A 16,373-nucleotide genomic window follows, 5' to 3' on the forward strand; every position below is an offset into this window, starting at 1 on the left:
TTTTTTTTTTTTTGGTGATCGGTAGCACTTTAGTCCCTCTGCATTTTGTCTCCTTCTCCTCATAGATTGTATGTTAGCAGGGCCCCTTTGATGGTTACATGTGTATCTCTGTAGTATTTAATTTTGTCTATGTATGTACCCCAGAACTGTAAAGAGCTGCAGAATATGTTGGCGCTATATAAATAAAATTTATATTATTATCCTTGGCAGGGAATACCGCTCTGTTCCTAGTGAAGACTGGTTCACCACTTTCAGTGTTTGTTTGTCCCCATTCTGATGATTGTGGAGTGTCCTAGTAGTCATAACGCATGCAGTCAGAAAGTTACCTTCTATGCTATGGGACCACTTGTATTAGTCTGCAAACCCCTTTTAATATAGTAGGTGTCCCCAACTGAAACAATAATTAAAAAAGAAAAAAAATTAAACGCAAATGAGAAAAAACGTATTTGCTACTTTAATGAAAGTGTTTAATTTTCCATTTGGAGATTGGAGGAATGCTTGTCTCTGGGGGTTACTCCCATGGCCAGTACACTGTGTTCTAGAACTGACTCATACAGAATTGAGCAAGTGCAAAGGATTCTGGATGTGTGCATGTAAATGAGCACAGAAAGTTACTTGTAGGGCAAAGTTATTAATCATGTCTTCGTGTATATATGGCTTCAATTAAGATTGTTGATAAAATTTGAATTATGAAAAGATAACTTAGGATATGTCCTGAAACTGATTATATTCTTACTCAAAGTATCAAGATTTTTTAAATTAAGCCTGTAACCCCGCTGTTGCTGGAGTGAGCAAATCTGTTGAGAGAGACCATAATAATCGGAAATACCTTATCTGCCAGGAGAAACAATCTGGTTCTAATGCTCTAGGGACAGAATTTGACCTTTTTAGTCACATTTGGTTGTTCAAGCAAACAAAATCTATATTTTCATGCAATGCATAGGGACAGAAAGAGGAAATTTAAATTAATCAGTAAAGAGGAAAACTACGGTGTTTGCTACTTGTTTCTATAATTTATTTTCCTGGCACTGTAAGCACATCGCCTACTAATTAATCATCCAACAAAGAGGTCCTTGATAGCGAACACATCCAGACAGATCCTTAGCAAGTAGTGCTCAGCCATAGGCCACTCTGCAGCAGCATACACATCTTATGATACACTTTAACTTTTAAGTATTTCCAGATCTCAGTAAAGTTTTTTTCTTTCTGAATTTGGAACAATACTGACTTAAAACTGGTATTATTATTTATAGACTACTTTTCTAACACAAGTACTGTATATCATACAACTATTTTTAGCACTGCATATACAGTATACACAATTATTGTATATATTTTACAAGACTAATGCTGTTGTCGTACATGAAAATATGCTTCAGACAGACATCTCAATGTTTCTAATGTATCCATTATTGCTGTGTAAATATTGGTAGCATTTTCCTATAAGAAATAGTTCTATTGGTCAGTGGGACTGAACATTTGTGCTCTACAAATAAAAATTGTGGCCTACCAAAAACTACAACTGATACATGTTCAATAATAGAATCTGGTCTCCTTTTCCAGTTAAATCCATATAGATTCTTTTACTGTCTAATTTAGTCACGCCATGCAGCTGCTGTATGTCCTGCAGGAAGTGGTGTCCTGGTGTCAGTGACAGGAACCGCCCAGAGCAGTAGAGGTTTTCTATGGGAATTTGCTACTACTCTGGATAGTTCCTGTCACGACAGAGATGGCAGCAGAGAGCATTGTGTCATACTGGAAAGAATACACCACTTATTGCAGGACATACAGCAGTTGATAAGTACATAAATAAAAGCAATTTACAAATCTGTATAACTATAACTGTATAACTGTACTCTCCAAAGTACCCCTTTAAGGTCCTACACAGTTCTTATCTCTAGCTGAGAGATGGAGAACCACACAGGGAACTCCCCTATATTGTGTTCTTACGCCATAATAGGGTACAGTGGTACCTCAGTTCTCGAACTTAATTGGTTCTGGAAGCAGTTTGAAAACCAAGAAGTGTCTTCCCATAGAAAGTAATGTAAATGTGTATAATTGTTTCCAGCACCCACCAATAATTACCTAAAGTACCCATATATTACATTGATAAGTGCCAAGTTTAATTTCTACATTACAGAGAAGCACTATACTGTACAGTACATTATACACAAGAAACATTCAACAAAACCAGCAATTATAGTACAGTAGTCACTAACTCCACACTCATCCTTTACTGTATAGAGTCCCCCCCACCCCAGCACTGTAACATATGGGGGATGGTGGTGCACTGACTGTACTACTACTGTACTGTATATGCACTCCAGCAATGTTATACTGTACTGTACAGGATGTGTATGGTGGTGCACTGCCTGTACTACTACTGTACTGTATATGCACTCCAGCAGTCTTAGGCTGGGTTCACACTATGTATATTTGAGGCTGTATTTGTGAGGCTGTATAGCAACCAAAACCAGGAGTGGATTGAAAACACAGAAAGGCTATGTTCACATAATGTTGTAATTGAGTGGATGGCCGTCATTTAATGGCAAATTTTTGCTGTTATTTTAAAACAACGGCTGTTATATTGAAATAATGGCAGTTATTTACCGTTATATGACGGCCATCCACTCAATTTCAACATTGTGTGAACAGAGCCTTTCTGTGTTTTCAATCCACTCCTGGTTTTGGTTGCTATGAGGACCTGACTTGAGGACCAAATACTGCCTGAAGTATACAGTGTGTGAACCCAGCCATATACAGTACTGTATTTTAAAGCCTCACCAGTGCTAAACTTACCACATACAACCCACCATCCACACTTGCAAAAATGTTCAGATACTGAGTACTTCAAGACTGGATGCCCGAAAGGGCTTGAGAACCGAGCAAGAGTTTGAGAACCAAAGCAAACTTTCCTTGAAAATACAGTTTGAGTTCCAAGCAGTTTGAGTGCCAAGCAGTTTGAGAACAGAGGTACCACTGTATATGGACAGGGGTCATGACTTTCATGCTGCCTTAAACATGAGTCATCTGCTTGGGCCATAAGGCAAGCTGCAGTCATTGGGGACCGTCCCAATGATTCCTGGTTGAGGCACCATAAAAGTGACAACAAATTCCCTTTCCCCAATAAAAGTAACCTACTGTATTTCTGGCATATATCTGGCCTATTCATTTATTATTTCTATTTTTACTGTATTTTACCTCAGATAAATCATTGTTATAGACATTTTTATCTTAAAATGTCAAAGTTCGGTTTGTATTTGATTACATGTTGCTATTGGTTCTAGATTGTATTATGCTACATTGTCATTTTGCTTAAGAACAATGGTCAAAGATTTTTATTAATTTACTCATTCAAATTCACATGCTTAAAAGCCTTTGGCCAAAGTCCAGGATTACAAGATATGATCATTGTCAAAAGCAATGCCCCATTAAGGTTTGCCACAACTGCTGTAATACAAATCCTGTTAACTTACTATGGAAACGGATAATAACTGTACATTATAAAAAAAAGACATGTGGGCCCATTTTGTGGGTGGAAATTTATAATGCGACCATTGACAGGATTATTGTGCCAATACATTGCCATTCAGTAATAACATGGCATGTCTCTGACTTACACTAACCACTCATTTACTTGTTCTCAATTTGTATTCTGCAGTTGACACATAAAGGCTCCCTTGATGGAACAAAACACAACGGCGATATGTTGTATGAGAATAAAGCAATATGTGCCTCTTTCGATGCCCGTCGTTTGCCTACCAATGGTGCAGTGCTCCCCATTCCAGCCCTCTCTGCATTCACATTTTCCATCTTTGCAAGTTCCATGTTCAGTGCAGCGAGGGTGGCAAACACGTTGGTCGCATGCCACGCCAGTCCAACCTTCTTCACAACGACATGCTCCACCAACGCAAACACCATGAGTGCCGCAGTCCACAGAGCATACCTCTGCAACAAACAAGAGCGAAAAGCAAAAAAACAAACAATTGCTGTTAAAATGATAAAAGAAAGAAACTTTCTAGTCTCCGATTGCTCAGGTAAAATGAAAGCTGAGCTCTGGTTGCTATGGGCAACAAAGAAAATCATACAATAAAACACCATGATAAAGCTCCCTCAATATTTTTTTGTGAATCAACCCCTTTAACAACTAACAACATCTATCTATCTCTCTGTTTACAACTGAAGAACTTTGAAACACTCCCAAAATAGTAACAAAAAATATTTATTCCATTAAAAAAAAAAAAAAATGTTCACATGCAACATTTTTGCTTCCTCTCAAAGCCTTTCTCGTGCTTTTTCAGTAGTTTATCTACAAGAAAACGGCAATTCAATCTCCAGTTGCTGGCACACTATTCACCAACTGTTTCTGGAGTGCACCCTGTTGTGAACTATCTATCTATCTATCTATCTATCTATCTATCTATCTATCTATCTATCTATCTCTCCATCTCTCCATCTATCTATCTATCTATTTTTCGCTTTCTATTTTCTATCTATCTATCTATCTATCTATCTATCTCTCTATCTATTATCTATCTTTCTATTTATCTATCTATCCATGTACCCCTCTATCTATCTATTTATCTCTCTCTCTATTTTCATCTATCTATCCGTCTATCCCTCCATCTATCTATTTATCTCTCTCTATTTTCGTCTATCTATCTATCTATCTATCTATCTATCTGTCTATCCATTCCTCCATCTATCTATTTATCTGTCTTTTAGTGATGAGCGAATAGTGAGATATTCGAATATTCGATATTCGTACGAATATCCCGTGAATATTCGATAAATATTCGATAAGCGTTCAAATCCCCCAGCTTCCGGTTTCACCCTCCAAATGGTCACATAGATGTTTTTCACTAATCCAATACTTGTTCCCATAGACTTTAATGGGATTGAATATTCGATCGAATATTTGAATATTCGCGGGATAATCGTACGAATATCGAATATTCGAATATCTCACTATTCGCTCATCACTACTCTCTATTTATCTCTCTTTCTATTTTTGTCTATCTTTCTAGCCCTTTAGTTTTAGGTTGGGCTCACGCACAATGGAATTGCAGCGGATTTCACGTCAGTCTGTAAGTTGGAATAGGATTACATACTCACAGCAGAATTGTCATCTCGCTGCAAGTATGTAAGCAGCAGCCCCCTTAACCTCCTGCAGACCGGTGCATATATTACCCGGTCCGAGCTCCAGCTCGTTCTGTGGCTACCATCATCCTGACATCCTGCTCAGCCAATCAATGCACTGTCCTGCCGCCGCCACTGATTGGCTGAGCTTGGAGCCACAGAACAAGCCAGAGTGCAGGCCAGGTAATGTGAGGGCTGCCGCTTACATACTCGCAGCATGAAATCCGCTGCGATTCTGTTACATGTGAACCCATCCTTAATCTTCTTTTCTCTAGTTGGTATAACTATGACTCTGAGTGTTTATACTGTCAATCAAATCTATCTAGCAAACAGCTGCTTTACCATTTTATACCTGGTTCTTTGGACTGGAATCTAAATGTTAGTTTTAAGCTTTTTATCTCTTTATGTGGCTATACAAAACAAGCCTAGAAAATAATTGCAAGTCCAAATAAACAACAAGAAAAAAAACAAAACCTCATTGGTGGCTGAGTGCGGTGGTGAAATACAATTAAGTGCTCATTGCTGTTTTCTCGTTCACTGGTTCACCTCTTCTCTGCAGTAAAATGATGATTGAGCTTTGTCTTATGCATCATTCATACTACACATTGGATATGCTTTCAGTTATTCCCTGAATTATGTTCACATTACTATTTAAAGGAAAGGGAAATGCTGAAGAGCTTTAATTTGATGGTACCGGTGTGTCATCAGACAGCCACGTCCATCTATACAGTACATCAAGAGACTTGATTGTTTTACATATATATTAATGTTATGTAGGGTATTCATTGCCTGAAGGCGGCATATGCCACGAAGAAATGTGTGCAGCTAAAATTCTCAATGAATGTTCCTGGACCCCAGCATCTTTTATACTGGTTCATTTCTACAGGTGTATTACAAAATGATCTATCATAGGCTATTTGGTAAGGATTTCTGCAGTAGCTTGTGGAAAGTTATAAAAAAAATGTCTGTTTCCGCTGACTACACATGACTACATCAATACCTGTACAATCTAGTACTTAGGTTCCAGTAAATTTGCCATGCTAAATAATAAGCAGGAAATTGCAAAAAAAGAACACAATGGAGGAAATTTACAGTATTCTGTCCTGTGGTACTGCCATATTTCGGATATCTCTTGGATGTTGTGTCCATGACAATAATTGTCTTTCGGGGTGATCTATTGTTTTCCCCTTTTTCCGTTTATAACCCTCTTTTAATGTGACACCAATCATATATTATCAGGTCACCAGTAATATGCATATTTTAACCAGCTTTTCAAAGGATCTGACATAGGTCTTGTATTAACAATCTAGCAACACAGGTTTTTGTTAGCACGTTTTTTCCCCTTCTTCAGTAAAGAAGTATATGGCACATGTTGGGAATGTTTGTCCAGAACATCTAATTAATATCTCTCTAGGGAGTCAGCTGCACAGACAATCACTATCTTCAGCAGTGTCCCACCTCTGTCAGTCATTGAGCCTATGGACAATGTATGGCATCTGTCATAGGAATCCATTAAATGGATAAACTTTGATCTTTTCAGTAGAATATCATAAGGTATCTACTACATGGATACCATTATAACCTATTTATGGATGCATCATGAAAAAGCTCACAATGTATCGATTATATTAATCTATAGTATATAAATGCCCGACAGTGGCTTCCATATAACATATATGTCAGGGGTATTTCCTGATGTCTATATTAAAAGAAGGCAAAATTGTGAAGTGTAAGTTGAAAGTTTTTTCATCATTGAGACATATGTAATTGAGAAAAATGAGTCATTGTGTCGGAGACCAAAAAGCTATGCTACGTTACAAATAGATCCCCAAGTCATGTCTATCTGAAGTGGTGGCAATCAAAGGATCAGTACAGCGGTACCCTAATCAATGTACAGTACTGTATACTATAGATCAGTGCTTCTCAATTCCAGTCCTCGGGCCTCACCAACAGGTCATGTTTTGAGGATTTCCCATACAAAGAACATCTGTGTTAATACCTGATGCACTGAGTATAATTATATCACCTGTGAAATACTAAGGAAATCCTCAAAACATGACCTGTTGGTGAGGCCCGAGGACTGGAATTGAGAAGCACTGCTATAGATAAACCATTCGGGTTAATAGATAGATGAACAAGCAAAAATGGTGGGAAGAAATAATAAACAAGGCTATGTATCAAGTCAATGCAAACATGCAATATTATAATTGTTACTGTGTTTTCTTACCAACAGAGCAATCCGGACCCATCCAGTTAGGATCACAGCTACACAGACCAGTGTCAGTGAGATACGTCCCGTGTCCACTACACTGATCTGGACATTGAGTCCTTGGTAATTCACAGTTCTGGCCACCCCAGCCAGGACTGCAGAGACATTCTTTATTCACACACACTCCATGGTTGGAGCATGTTGGGTCAATACAATCAACTAAAATGGCAGACAAAGAATGGATTACATTAAAAATGCAAAAAACAATCTAACATAATGGATCTTTAACTGCAATTACATAAATATATAAGTACTCTATTTGGTTCAAGATTCCAATTCGTGTCAAATTGTATTTTCTTTTCTTTTCATGTTCAATGATAGTCGGAAAATTGTGTGCCTGACAACGGAGTGGTGATATAACACTGTCTGTTACCATGGACAACCAGCAGAATTTGTAAGAAATGGATCTACAGTATTAGTCGAGGACTGTTGGATTGTCATCCAGTTACCTTTAAACTCCACTCCACTCAGGGTGCCTGGGAAAGCTTGATGCAGTTCCTGTGATACCTCTTCTAGGACTGCATCCAGGCACTTTTTCAGACACCAGGAGCGGAGTTCAAAGGCAGTTGCTGAATTTCCTATGTACTGTTGATTTGAATTGTGAAAATTTTATGTGTCTAGGATTCTATAATTTTCTACAGTTGCTTAAGTGTTTTCAGCATAAGCTTTTGTCATGGTAAAGTTTACATGTTATCTCTTGTGGACATTATACATCAGTTAATCCTAATGGCTGAATGGTCTTATGTGTATTGCCTATGTGTAATAGATGAAATGGTATTTCCTTCTGTGGCTCCTTAAGACATGACTACAAGGGATTTTTTTTTTCTCACACCAACATGGTCCATTCCTAATTCCGGACACAGACATGCTCTCCAGCTATCTTCACAAGCACGGTTTGGTTTTTTATGAGGGGATGTAAATTTTATACTTTCAACCATTAAAAATCAAGGTAGAACAGAGTGGTCACAGGAGGCTCTTCAAATTTTATGTCACTGTCACCACAACGTAGAGCGATAAAATTAATATGTTTAAATGGTACAGTGGATGAATTAAGTGAAAATCAGAATTATTACTGTAAGAACTGAATAGCCTTCAGCAAGGGATAAAGTGCAGCTATTAACAGATACTTAAAGGGTTTCTGGACATTTTTCTTTTTTTTTATAACAGGGCTTGGAATTTCCACTCACTGACTACAGGAAAACATAGGTATATTGTGTGACCGTGTGAGCGGTACACACTGTACGACCCCACTGAACCGTGAATTACATTTATGAAGTTAAATGTCATTGAAAAATGATTCGACCACAAGACTGGCAAACACAACAGTACTAAGTTAACCTAATTTGTCAATTTCAGTTAGGTCCATGCCGCAACGGAGTGCAAAATCTGACAAATGTTCTATTTCATTTTCCATAGCAAATTTGTTAATACAGCAACAGTGTTTATGCGGCAGAATATATGGATCCTATTGATTTCCGTGCCACTTTCATTTCAGGTGAATTGTTTGGACGACATACTATGATGAATATCCCAACTAAAAAGCTTAAGTTGAATAAAAAATACAGCTGACTCAGAGTTCTTAGTTCCATTCTGTACTTTGATAAGGGCATGTGAATGACACGGCTTCATTAGTTTTTGAAGAGCAATCAATACTATCAACTGCATAATATTATAGTAATGTGTAAAACTGTGTGCAGTCAGACGTTCCAATGTCTGTCACAAGTTGGTGTAGGAGCTGGCGTGAACATTGATTTAACCTTTTATCACTATTATTTGTACAGAACACATGGTACTATAGGGAACGGTGGCTTCTCTATACAATATTGTGGCTGAGGATTTGTGGCCTGGATCCAGACTTTCGCTTAATACAGAACACTTCATAAGAAGTCATTCATCATCCTATACTATAATCATTTGGAGTATCTTTGGCGGCCGGTTCTTAGTGCATTTAAATGACGGATGTCCGCATTACTTGTACTCGCGCTCTCATTGATATATAATGTATTGAAATGCTATGTGAAACATAAGGTTATTTTACCATTTATCATATGTCTTACATATGAAAAGCTCCGAACACTTGAATATCCCTTCCATGGCATACCATTTTTAAAAATCTATCATATAGAGTATTTGTCTATGGTGACTTATAAAACATCTACTTGCCAAAAGATATATAGCACAGGACCTGCTTAGATGCTTTTATTATTTATTATTATGAAAAAAGTGCAAATAATAAATTCTTCCCCATACATCTAACCCAGATTTTACCATCATTTCCTCTTACATGGTATATTCTTAGACGAGACCAGTGATGGCTAACCTTGACAATCCAGCTGTTGCAAAACTACAATTCCCATCATACCTGAACAACCAAAGATATGGCTTTGGCTGCCCTGGTATGATGGGAATTGTATTTTTTCGACAGCTGTATTTTTGCGACAGCTGGAGTGTCAAGGTTAGCCATCACTGGATTAGACAGTCGAAGAAAGGAAGAGGTATCAAACAACGTGAGCCTCTGTAATAAATCTGCCTTATTAGTGAGCCCAAACCAGTCTGTAAATGAGGATTGATTTTAGTGATCAGTGCCCATTTACAGCGCCTTTTTTAGATTTGATCTGTGGCTCTTTCTGACAAATATCCATTGGCCACACATTCCCTATTGCAAAAGGAGATGTGCGGCCAACAGCTGATGACTTTTCAATGGGCCAATGATCACTAGCTCTAATATAGTTAGAGTTCTAGTGGCCTCTTTGACCAATAATCACAACATTTAATAGTGCCCTTACATTGTCTAGTCTAATTTACACCAAATGTTATTTGGCCTTAGTACTTAGGGCCAAATCAAAAAATGAGATGGTACTCTCCTTAACCACTCTAGGGGTATACAATTTTGGGGGGCTGGTGTCTTACATTGTGTACTTTATCTCTGAGACATATACTACTTTTACGTAACATCTTACTGCTTTCTTGTATTTTTGTAACCTGCTAATGTTTAAATGGCCACTGTCATTGACATAGAGACATATCAAAAGTTTAGATTGGCCAGGGTCTGAGTAGTTAAACCCTAACAGGTCACTACGTATAGGAGATAGGAGAAGAGCACACTAAGGATGTTCTCTCACTACTTTGTACCACGTCACTGAGAAGGACTCACAGTGCAAGTCCATTGGACCCATTGATAAAGAGCCTGATTCTAGTAAATGTCAAAGGTTTCTTTAAGCAGTGTATGCTGTTTACAGTTTCTTTGTAGGAGTTATATTTGTTGACTACTTGCACAGAAGCCACTAGGCAGCTGCTTCTATATCTCTTAGCATTTTGTCTAATATAAGATGTACCTTCTTCACAATTGTCCCCTTTGAATCCAGGAGAGCACACACAGTTTCCTTCTAGACAAGAGCCATGGGTGCTGCAGGTAGGGTCTATGCATTGACTGCTGGGTACATCACATTCGGCTCCTTTCCAGCCGCTGTAGCAGATGCAAGTGCCCTTGGAGTACTGCCCATTTCCACTGCACAACACTGGGCACGCAGCTGAAAATACATGATAGAAAGAGACAGAGAATGCAAATATTAATGCTTACATGTGCGCACAGTATTTGCAATGTAAGTTAATCAAGCAATACACTTGTGGTTTCAGATAGGCTAAGTATTGATTCATCTCAGTGCGCTGTGACCTCTTTATAAATATATTTAATTTGTGTAATATGAAATCCAATACTGTTTGATTTTGGCAACGATACCCAGGCTATGTATTGAACAGATGCTGTAAAGCTGCATGAATGACAATCAGCAGCACACACTGCTACTGTGATAGCTCATGTACAATGCGATACTTTATTTCCAAAAGGAAAATAGGAAAAAGGTAAAAGTCTCCTTGCCGATAAAGGAAACAAAGTTTTATTACAGCCCACAAAGGGCAAAGTAGACTTTAAAGTCAAATAAAAACTAGGAACATATTCCTGGGTTTAAAAGGTCAATGATAACATAACAGTCTGAAATCTTTTTGCCTGGCTACATACTGTACATATATATATATATATATATATATATATATATATATATCTTACTATACATAGCTGACACTACTACAAAACATAAAATGGGTTTTATGATGCAACAAGCAAAAATGCCATTACAGAGTTACTGCTAACCTAGGCAGTGTGTAGCCTTGTGGCCTATTTTTATGAACGTATTATATACACACTATATAGAAGTTAAATGTTGGTAGGAAAATAGGTCACAAGAATGCTCATGTGGATCTAGGTTAACACTGCATCCTATGTTATGTATGAATTAATAAACCAATAAACACATACATATATTCATATTATATACACATATACTGTACACAACTAAATTATTTTTATGTTCCTCTAAGTAACACATATAACAAAGACTGCCAGAGTGTTCTCATAGATTTACTTTACCATGTCTGCGGCAGTCCATAGCATTTTCGCTGATGAGAACTAATTGTCAATAGTTTCTAAAGAGTAACCTAAAAGAGTAAGGGTCCATTTACACAAAAAGATTATCTAACAGATTATCTGCCAATGATTTGAAGCCAAAGCCAGAAACAGACAGGCCGCTCCGAAGCTGATGCTGCCGTGCAGGAGCGGGAGAAGGAGAAGCCCTGCAGCCTGGTGAGGTAAATGATTTGGATCATCGGCTGATCGTTCTCTCTATTCCACAGAGCGATAATTGGCCGAATCGAGCTGATTCGGCCGATTATTGCTCTGTGGAATAGGCCCCTTATCTTACAAGAGTAACCTGCAACAATCACTTCATTGGTCATCGCCTAAAATTTTGGAAAATGGCTTGTCTTTGTAGACAGTAAGTTTCTTTTTAAAGATATTTAAATTATATTGGGATTTACAGAAAATCTGAAGTCTATAGGGACAACATAGCCCTCTCGCTACATTAAAGGAATCAATAGAATAAACTTTTAACTGTCTCATCCTTTGTTTAAAGTAAAAGAGAGCTGAGACACTTGATATGTAGTATTGTGGGAAAACATTTACATATTTCCTTTATTTAACACTCAGTTTATTCTGTGGTTGGGAGTCCAGTGGGTGGGACTACATAGTGACTGTCAGCTATCTCTGCATTTATGGTAAAAAAATGAATGCTGTCAGCCATTGAGTAGGACCACCCACTAGACTTCTAAACCTTAGAAGTTCAGCTCAGCCCCTCTTGTTCTATACCATGATGCCAGTAGACTGGGCAGTGGTACTTAAGAGTAACTTAGATTGAGAGCATTTTGCAAGAAGAGCTCACAGTTTTTCAAAATTGTAACTTGAATTAAGAGTATTGCTTTGGTTTAAGAGCTTCCCTGTACTGGGTGGGAGCGCGAGTGGGGTAGGGACATCGTCTGCAAAGTGGTGTCTACAGCACTGTACTCTGATCCAGGAAGTCTCCCTCACCTTCCAAATCATAACAGATCCACTTCAGGCTGGGGCTTGCATCAGGGGACAGGACTGTGGAGGTAATCTCTTCATAGCTGTAACTCCTCTCTCCCCGGACAGAGAGTGCTGCATGTATGTGCCCACATCTGCCCTGCTCATTCCTTCATGCTCCCTGCAGTCTCTGTCCGCCCTTGTATTTCCCATCCTCTTCATTACTGTACAGTAACTTATAATATGACACATTTAGCTGTTTCTAAATATTTGTTTTATTTGTTTTACATGTTGTTTTTCAGAATATAAAATCATTATTTTTGAGGTGTGTAACCAATTGTCTGCATTTTAATAATTTCTTATGGGAAAGTTTGCTTTGGTTTAAGAGTGATTTGGATTACAAGCGCGGTCCGGGAACGAATTATGCTCATAATCCAAGGCACCACTGTATTGTATTTCATTCCCTTATTCCCAAATGCTTAGATTTCCTTCTATTCTAATCTTAATTCTTTACTTTTTAGAAGACTTTTTATTTTCTACAAATAACTTTGGTCTTTTTTCTTTGTAAGATAAGATGTGCCTTAGGTTATGATAACTTTTATTTGGATCAACAGGAGAGCACCGTACAGATAATTTTATGGTTTACATTTTGGAAACCACACAGACCTAATCTACATGGCTAATCAATCTGCATGGTTTTTGCAGGTTTGAAATAAACACTGTTGGATGTAAATACTAGCATTAAATTGATTCTAATTGAATTTCACAATACACTCAATGAACACATACAGTTTTAAAGCTCTCGCTGCATAAGCTTAAAAAAAAAGACTGATTGAAGATGTCTTATGAATCCTAAGAGCATATAGTCCAGGCAATGGCTTAAAAGGCTTCTTATGAACATCTCAGGAGGTCTTGAGACACATTTACGACTGCTGTATCAACTTGAAGGCAAGTCTTCTTCAAATACATTTATCTACCTATTTCAGGCCAGGATTATCCCAAATCGTATATTCTAATAACATATTAACTTCTATGGAAACATTGTCTTTTAGGGGCACTGAGACTTATGGATCAACTTTGAAGTAGGAAAGAAACCCCATTCATCTAAAGCCAGTAAAAAAAGTAAAAGACAACTTTAAAGTGTGACTATATAAACTATGTGAATCATAGTAAGTTAATGAACCCTACTCCCATCCCACCTACTGCTCTATAATGTTCTCCATGCTGCTGCTTCTAAGATGTGTACAGAGACAAAGAAGGGCAGGATCCCCTCTTCTCTGTGTATACAATGTATCTGAGCTATAATAGAGCATAGTCTCCATTCTGGGATGTAGCTAAATGCTCTTGGACAAATGCCTGGTGTGGATCCCTCCCCTATCTATGACCATATGTATCCTTTTGTTTGTGGCTCAGACAGAATCAGTAGGGATACTGTAGACCCCTATAGAGGTATGTACCTGTGCAGGAGCTGAATGTCCAGGATCTGTAACACTAATCTTTCCCTGGCCATAGATATATTTAGCAAATCCAATCTATATATGAGTAAAAAATTATTTATTTCTAACCCTTGTTGGTGGACAGCATTTGCAGATACCAAATTAAGAAAAAGGGGTTATCACAGTTCTTATATCCTATGCTCCTGTCATTGCAGTCTCTTGTTTTATGACTTTACTTCTCTGAACTCAAACCTGTGTGACAGCTCGGCCCTGATTAATGGGCCAGGTCACAGCTACAATCCTGACGACCCCTTCGCCACTGTCCCCATCCACTAGCTCAGGTACAACTGAATATTATAGATGAAGACGGAAGAGCAGAAATCTGCTATTTTATATTTGTAATATATGTAATAAGATATGTAATGGAGATAGTGCTTCTCATCATAGACACACGGGTGCTTATCCTAAAAAGTGATCTGAAACAAGTACAATATAAAATATGACATTGGGGGGCTTGACTTTAACATGGATCATACTACACAGAGCCCATTTATAGCATTGGCTACTTTCAAACAACGTAAGTTTTGTATTAATCACGGCCGATGTTGGCGATTTGCAACAACGCCCGTGTTCAATGGTGAACTGGGATGCGGGTGCCCGCATCCCAATTCAATAGAATTGAAGCTTATTAAACTTCACTGACACCAGCTGTTCTGTGGCGCGGCTGGGTCACAGAACGGCCGGTGTCTTATGTAGTGTGAACCTGGCCTTCATCAGGTACCATAATTGTATGAAACTTTGGATCAATTTTAATAGCAATATATGATTATTTCCAGGTATTATTGATAATGGGACAAGGGTCCCATTTAACACCAATCACAAAACCAATCACAAAAATCCTTAAATACCTGACCCTTAAAATCAAACTTTTACTATCGCTGTGTAACATCCCTATAGACAAAAACAAAAAAGTTTAAAAAAATATATATATTTTTTTTACCTACCCTAAGTACATATAAGCCCATGTAGACCTAATATGATGGCTAGGTAGTGTCACTAGTCCATGTAATTTAAACAGCATTTTTTAAACAGTATCTTCCCAGCACTTTGCCATTACATGGACTAGTGACACTAACTAGCCATCCTATATAGGCTTATATGTACTTAGAGTAAGTGGACTGTGTTTTTTAAGGGTTTTTTTTAGTCTATAGAGATTTTATAGTGTTTGCTTGTGCCCAAAAGTTTTGTGATTGGTGTTAACCTGTGCAAATACCCACTGCTACCAGTCTCAGTATACTGGTGTCCAGTGGTGTGCACTGGAAAACAGATGATCGGGCTGGTCAATATCCCTTTTTTTTTTTTTTTTTTTTTTTTTAAGCTAGCCTGAGCCCATAAAAACAATTTTCTGGACTTCCAACTTAGTGCAGATGTTTCACATGGAAACAGAATGGAAGTTTATTACAATTATAATGCTTAAGTGAGTCTGTACTAACATTCCTCTTCTATGGCTAAGACTATATGAGGTAATAATTGTGTTGTAAAGAGTTGTTCCATTGGCGTCGTTCTGAAATGTAGCATTAGAGTCTAACCATAGTGTAGTGCACATTTTCAGTGTTTTTACTACAACAGAAAATCTTGTTAGATCTATACTTACATTGCAGTTATTTATATATAATAGGGCCCTCGGACAAAATAGAAAGGTTTCTTTGCCATATTTCTTAAGGACTTTTTTAGAATACTTTTCCCCCCCTCAGTTCCAATATTTCTGATTGTTGTTTTTAGCTTTTAACTGGACAAATATATATTAGTTTTACGCAGGAGCTCAATTTGCTGCCATTTCTTTCTTTGATAAAATACCACAAGTAAAACCTTTAGCAGCGCTTCATATTTGTTTAACACTGTAAATGTTTCAAGGGTAATTTAGCAGGTCTGCGGAAAGAGTCACTTTATTTATCAAGAGTTTGTTGCCACTGTTGTACTACACTATGTATTGTTCCTGGAAGCGAAATGTTCCTCGTTTGTCATATCTGGAGATGTTTTTACTGCCTCAACATAATACACACTACCATGGTCTAAAAGGCGGACAGAATTTGGAAAAGCTCTACTTGAACACATAGAATCTTTCATCTCAGGATAT

At 37.8% G+C, this 16,373-nt stretch overlaps 1 protein-coding gene across 1 annotated transcript in view; it reads right to left on the reverse strand.

Annotated features, from left to right (window-relative positions):
- The window catches only part of TENM2 (teneurin transmembrane protein 2), a 750,809-nt gene that overhangs the window by 145,504 nt on the left and 588,932 nt on the right, over window positions 1-16,373 (reverse strand). Inside the window, exons 11-13 of the mRNA XM_069970729.1 lie at window positions 10,744-10,938; window positions 7,367-7,567; window positions 3,763-3,948 (exon numbers count right to left, since the gene is read on the reverse strand). Of these exons, the coding sequence (XP_069826830.1) occupies window positions 3,763-3,948; window positions 7,367-7,567; window positions 10,744-10,938 (582 nt within the window). The remainder of the gene's footprint in view (window positions 1-3,762; window positions 3,949-7,366; window positions 7,568-10,743; window positions 10,939-16,373) is intronic.

The sequence above is a fragment of the Dendropsophus ebraccatus genome, chromosome 1, assembly GCF_027789765.1.
Source record: "Dendropsophus ebraccatus isolate aDenEbr1 chromosome 1, aDenEbr1.pat, whole genome shotgun sequence".
Lineage (NCBI taxonomy): Eukaryota > Metazoa > Chordata > Amphibia > Anura > Hylidae > Dendropsophus > Dendropsophus ebraccatus.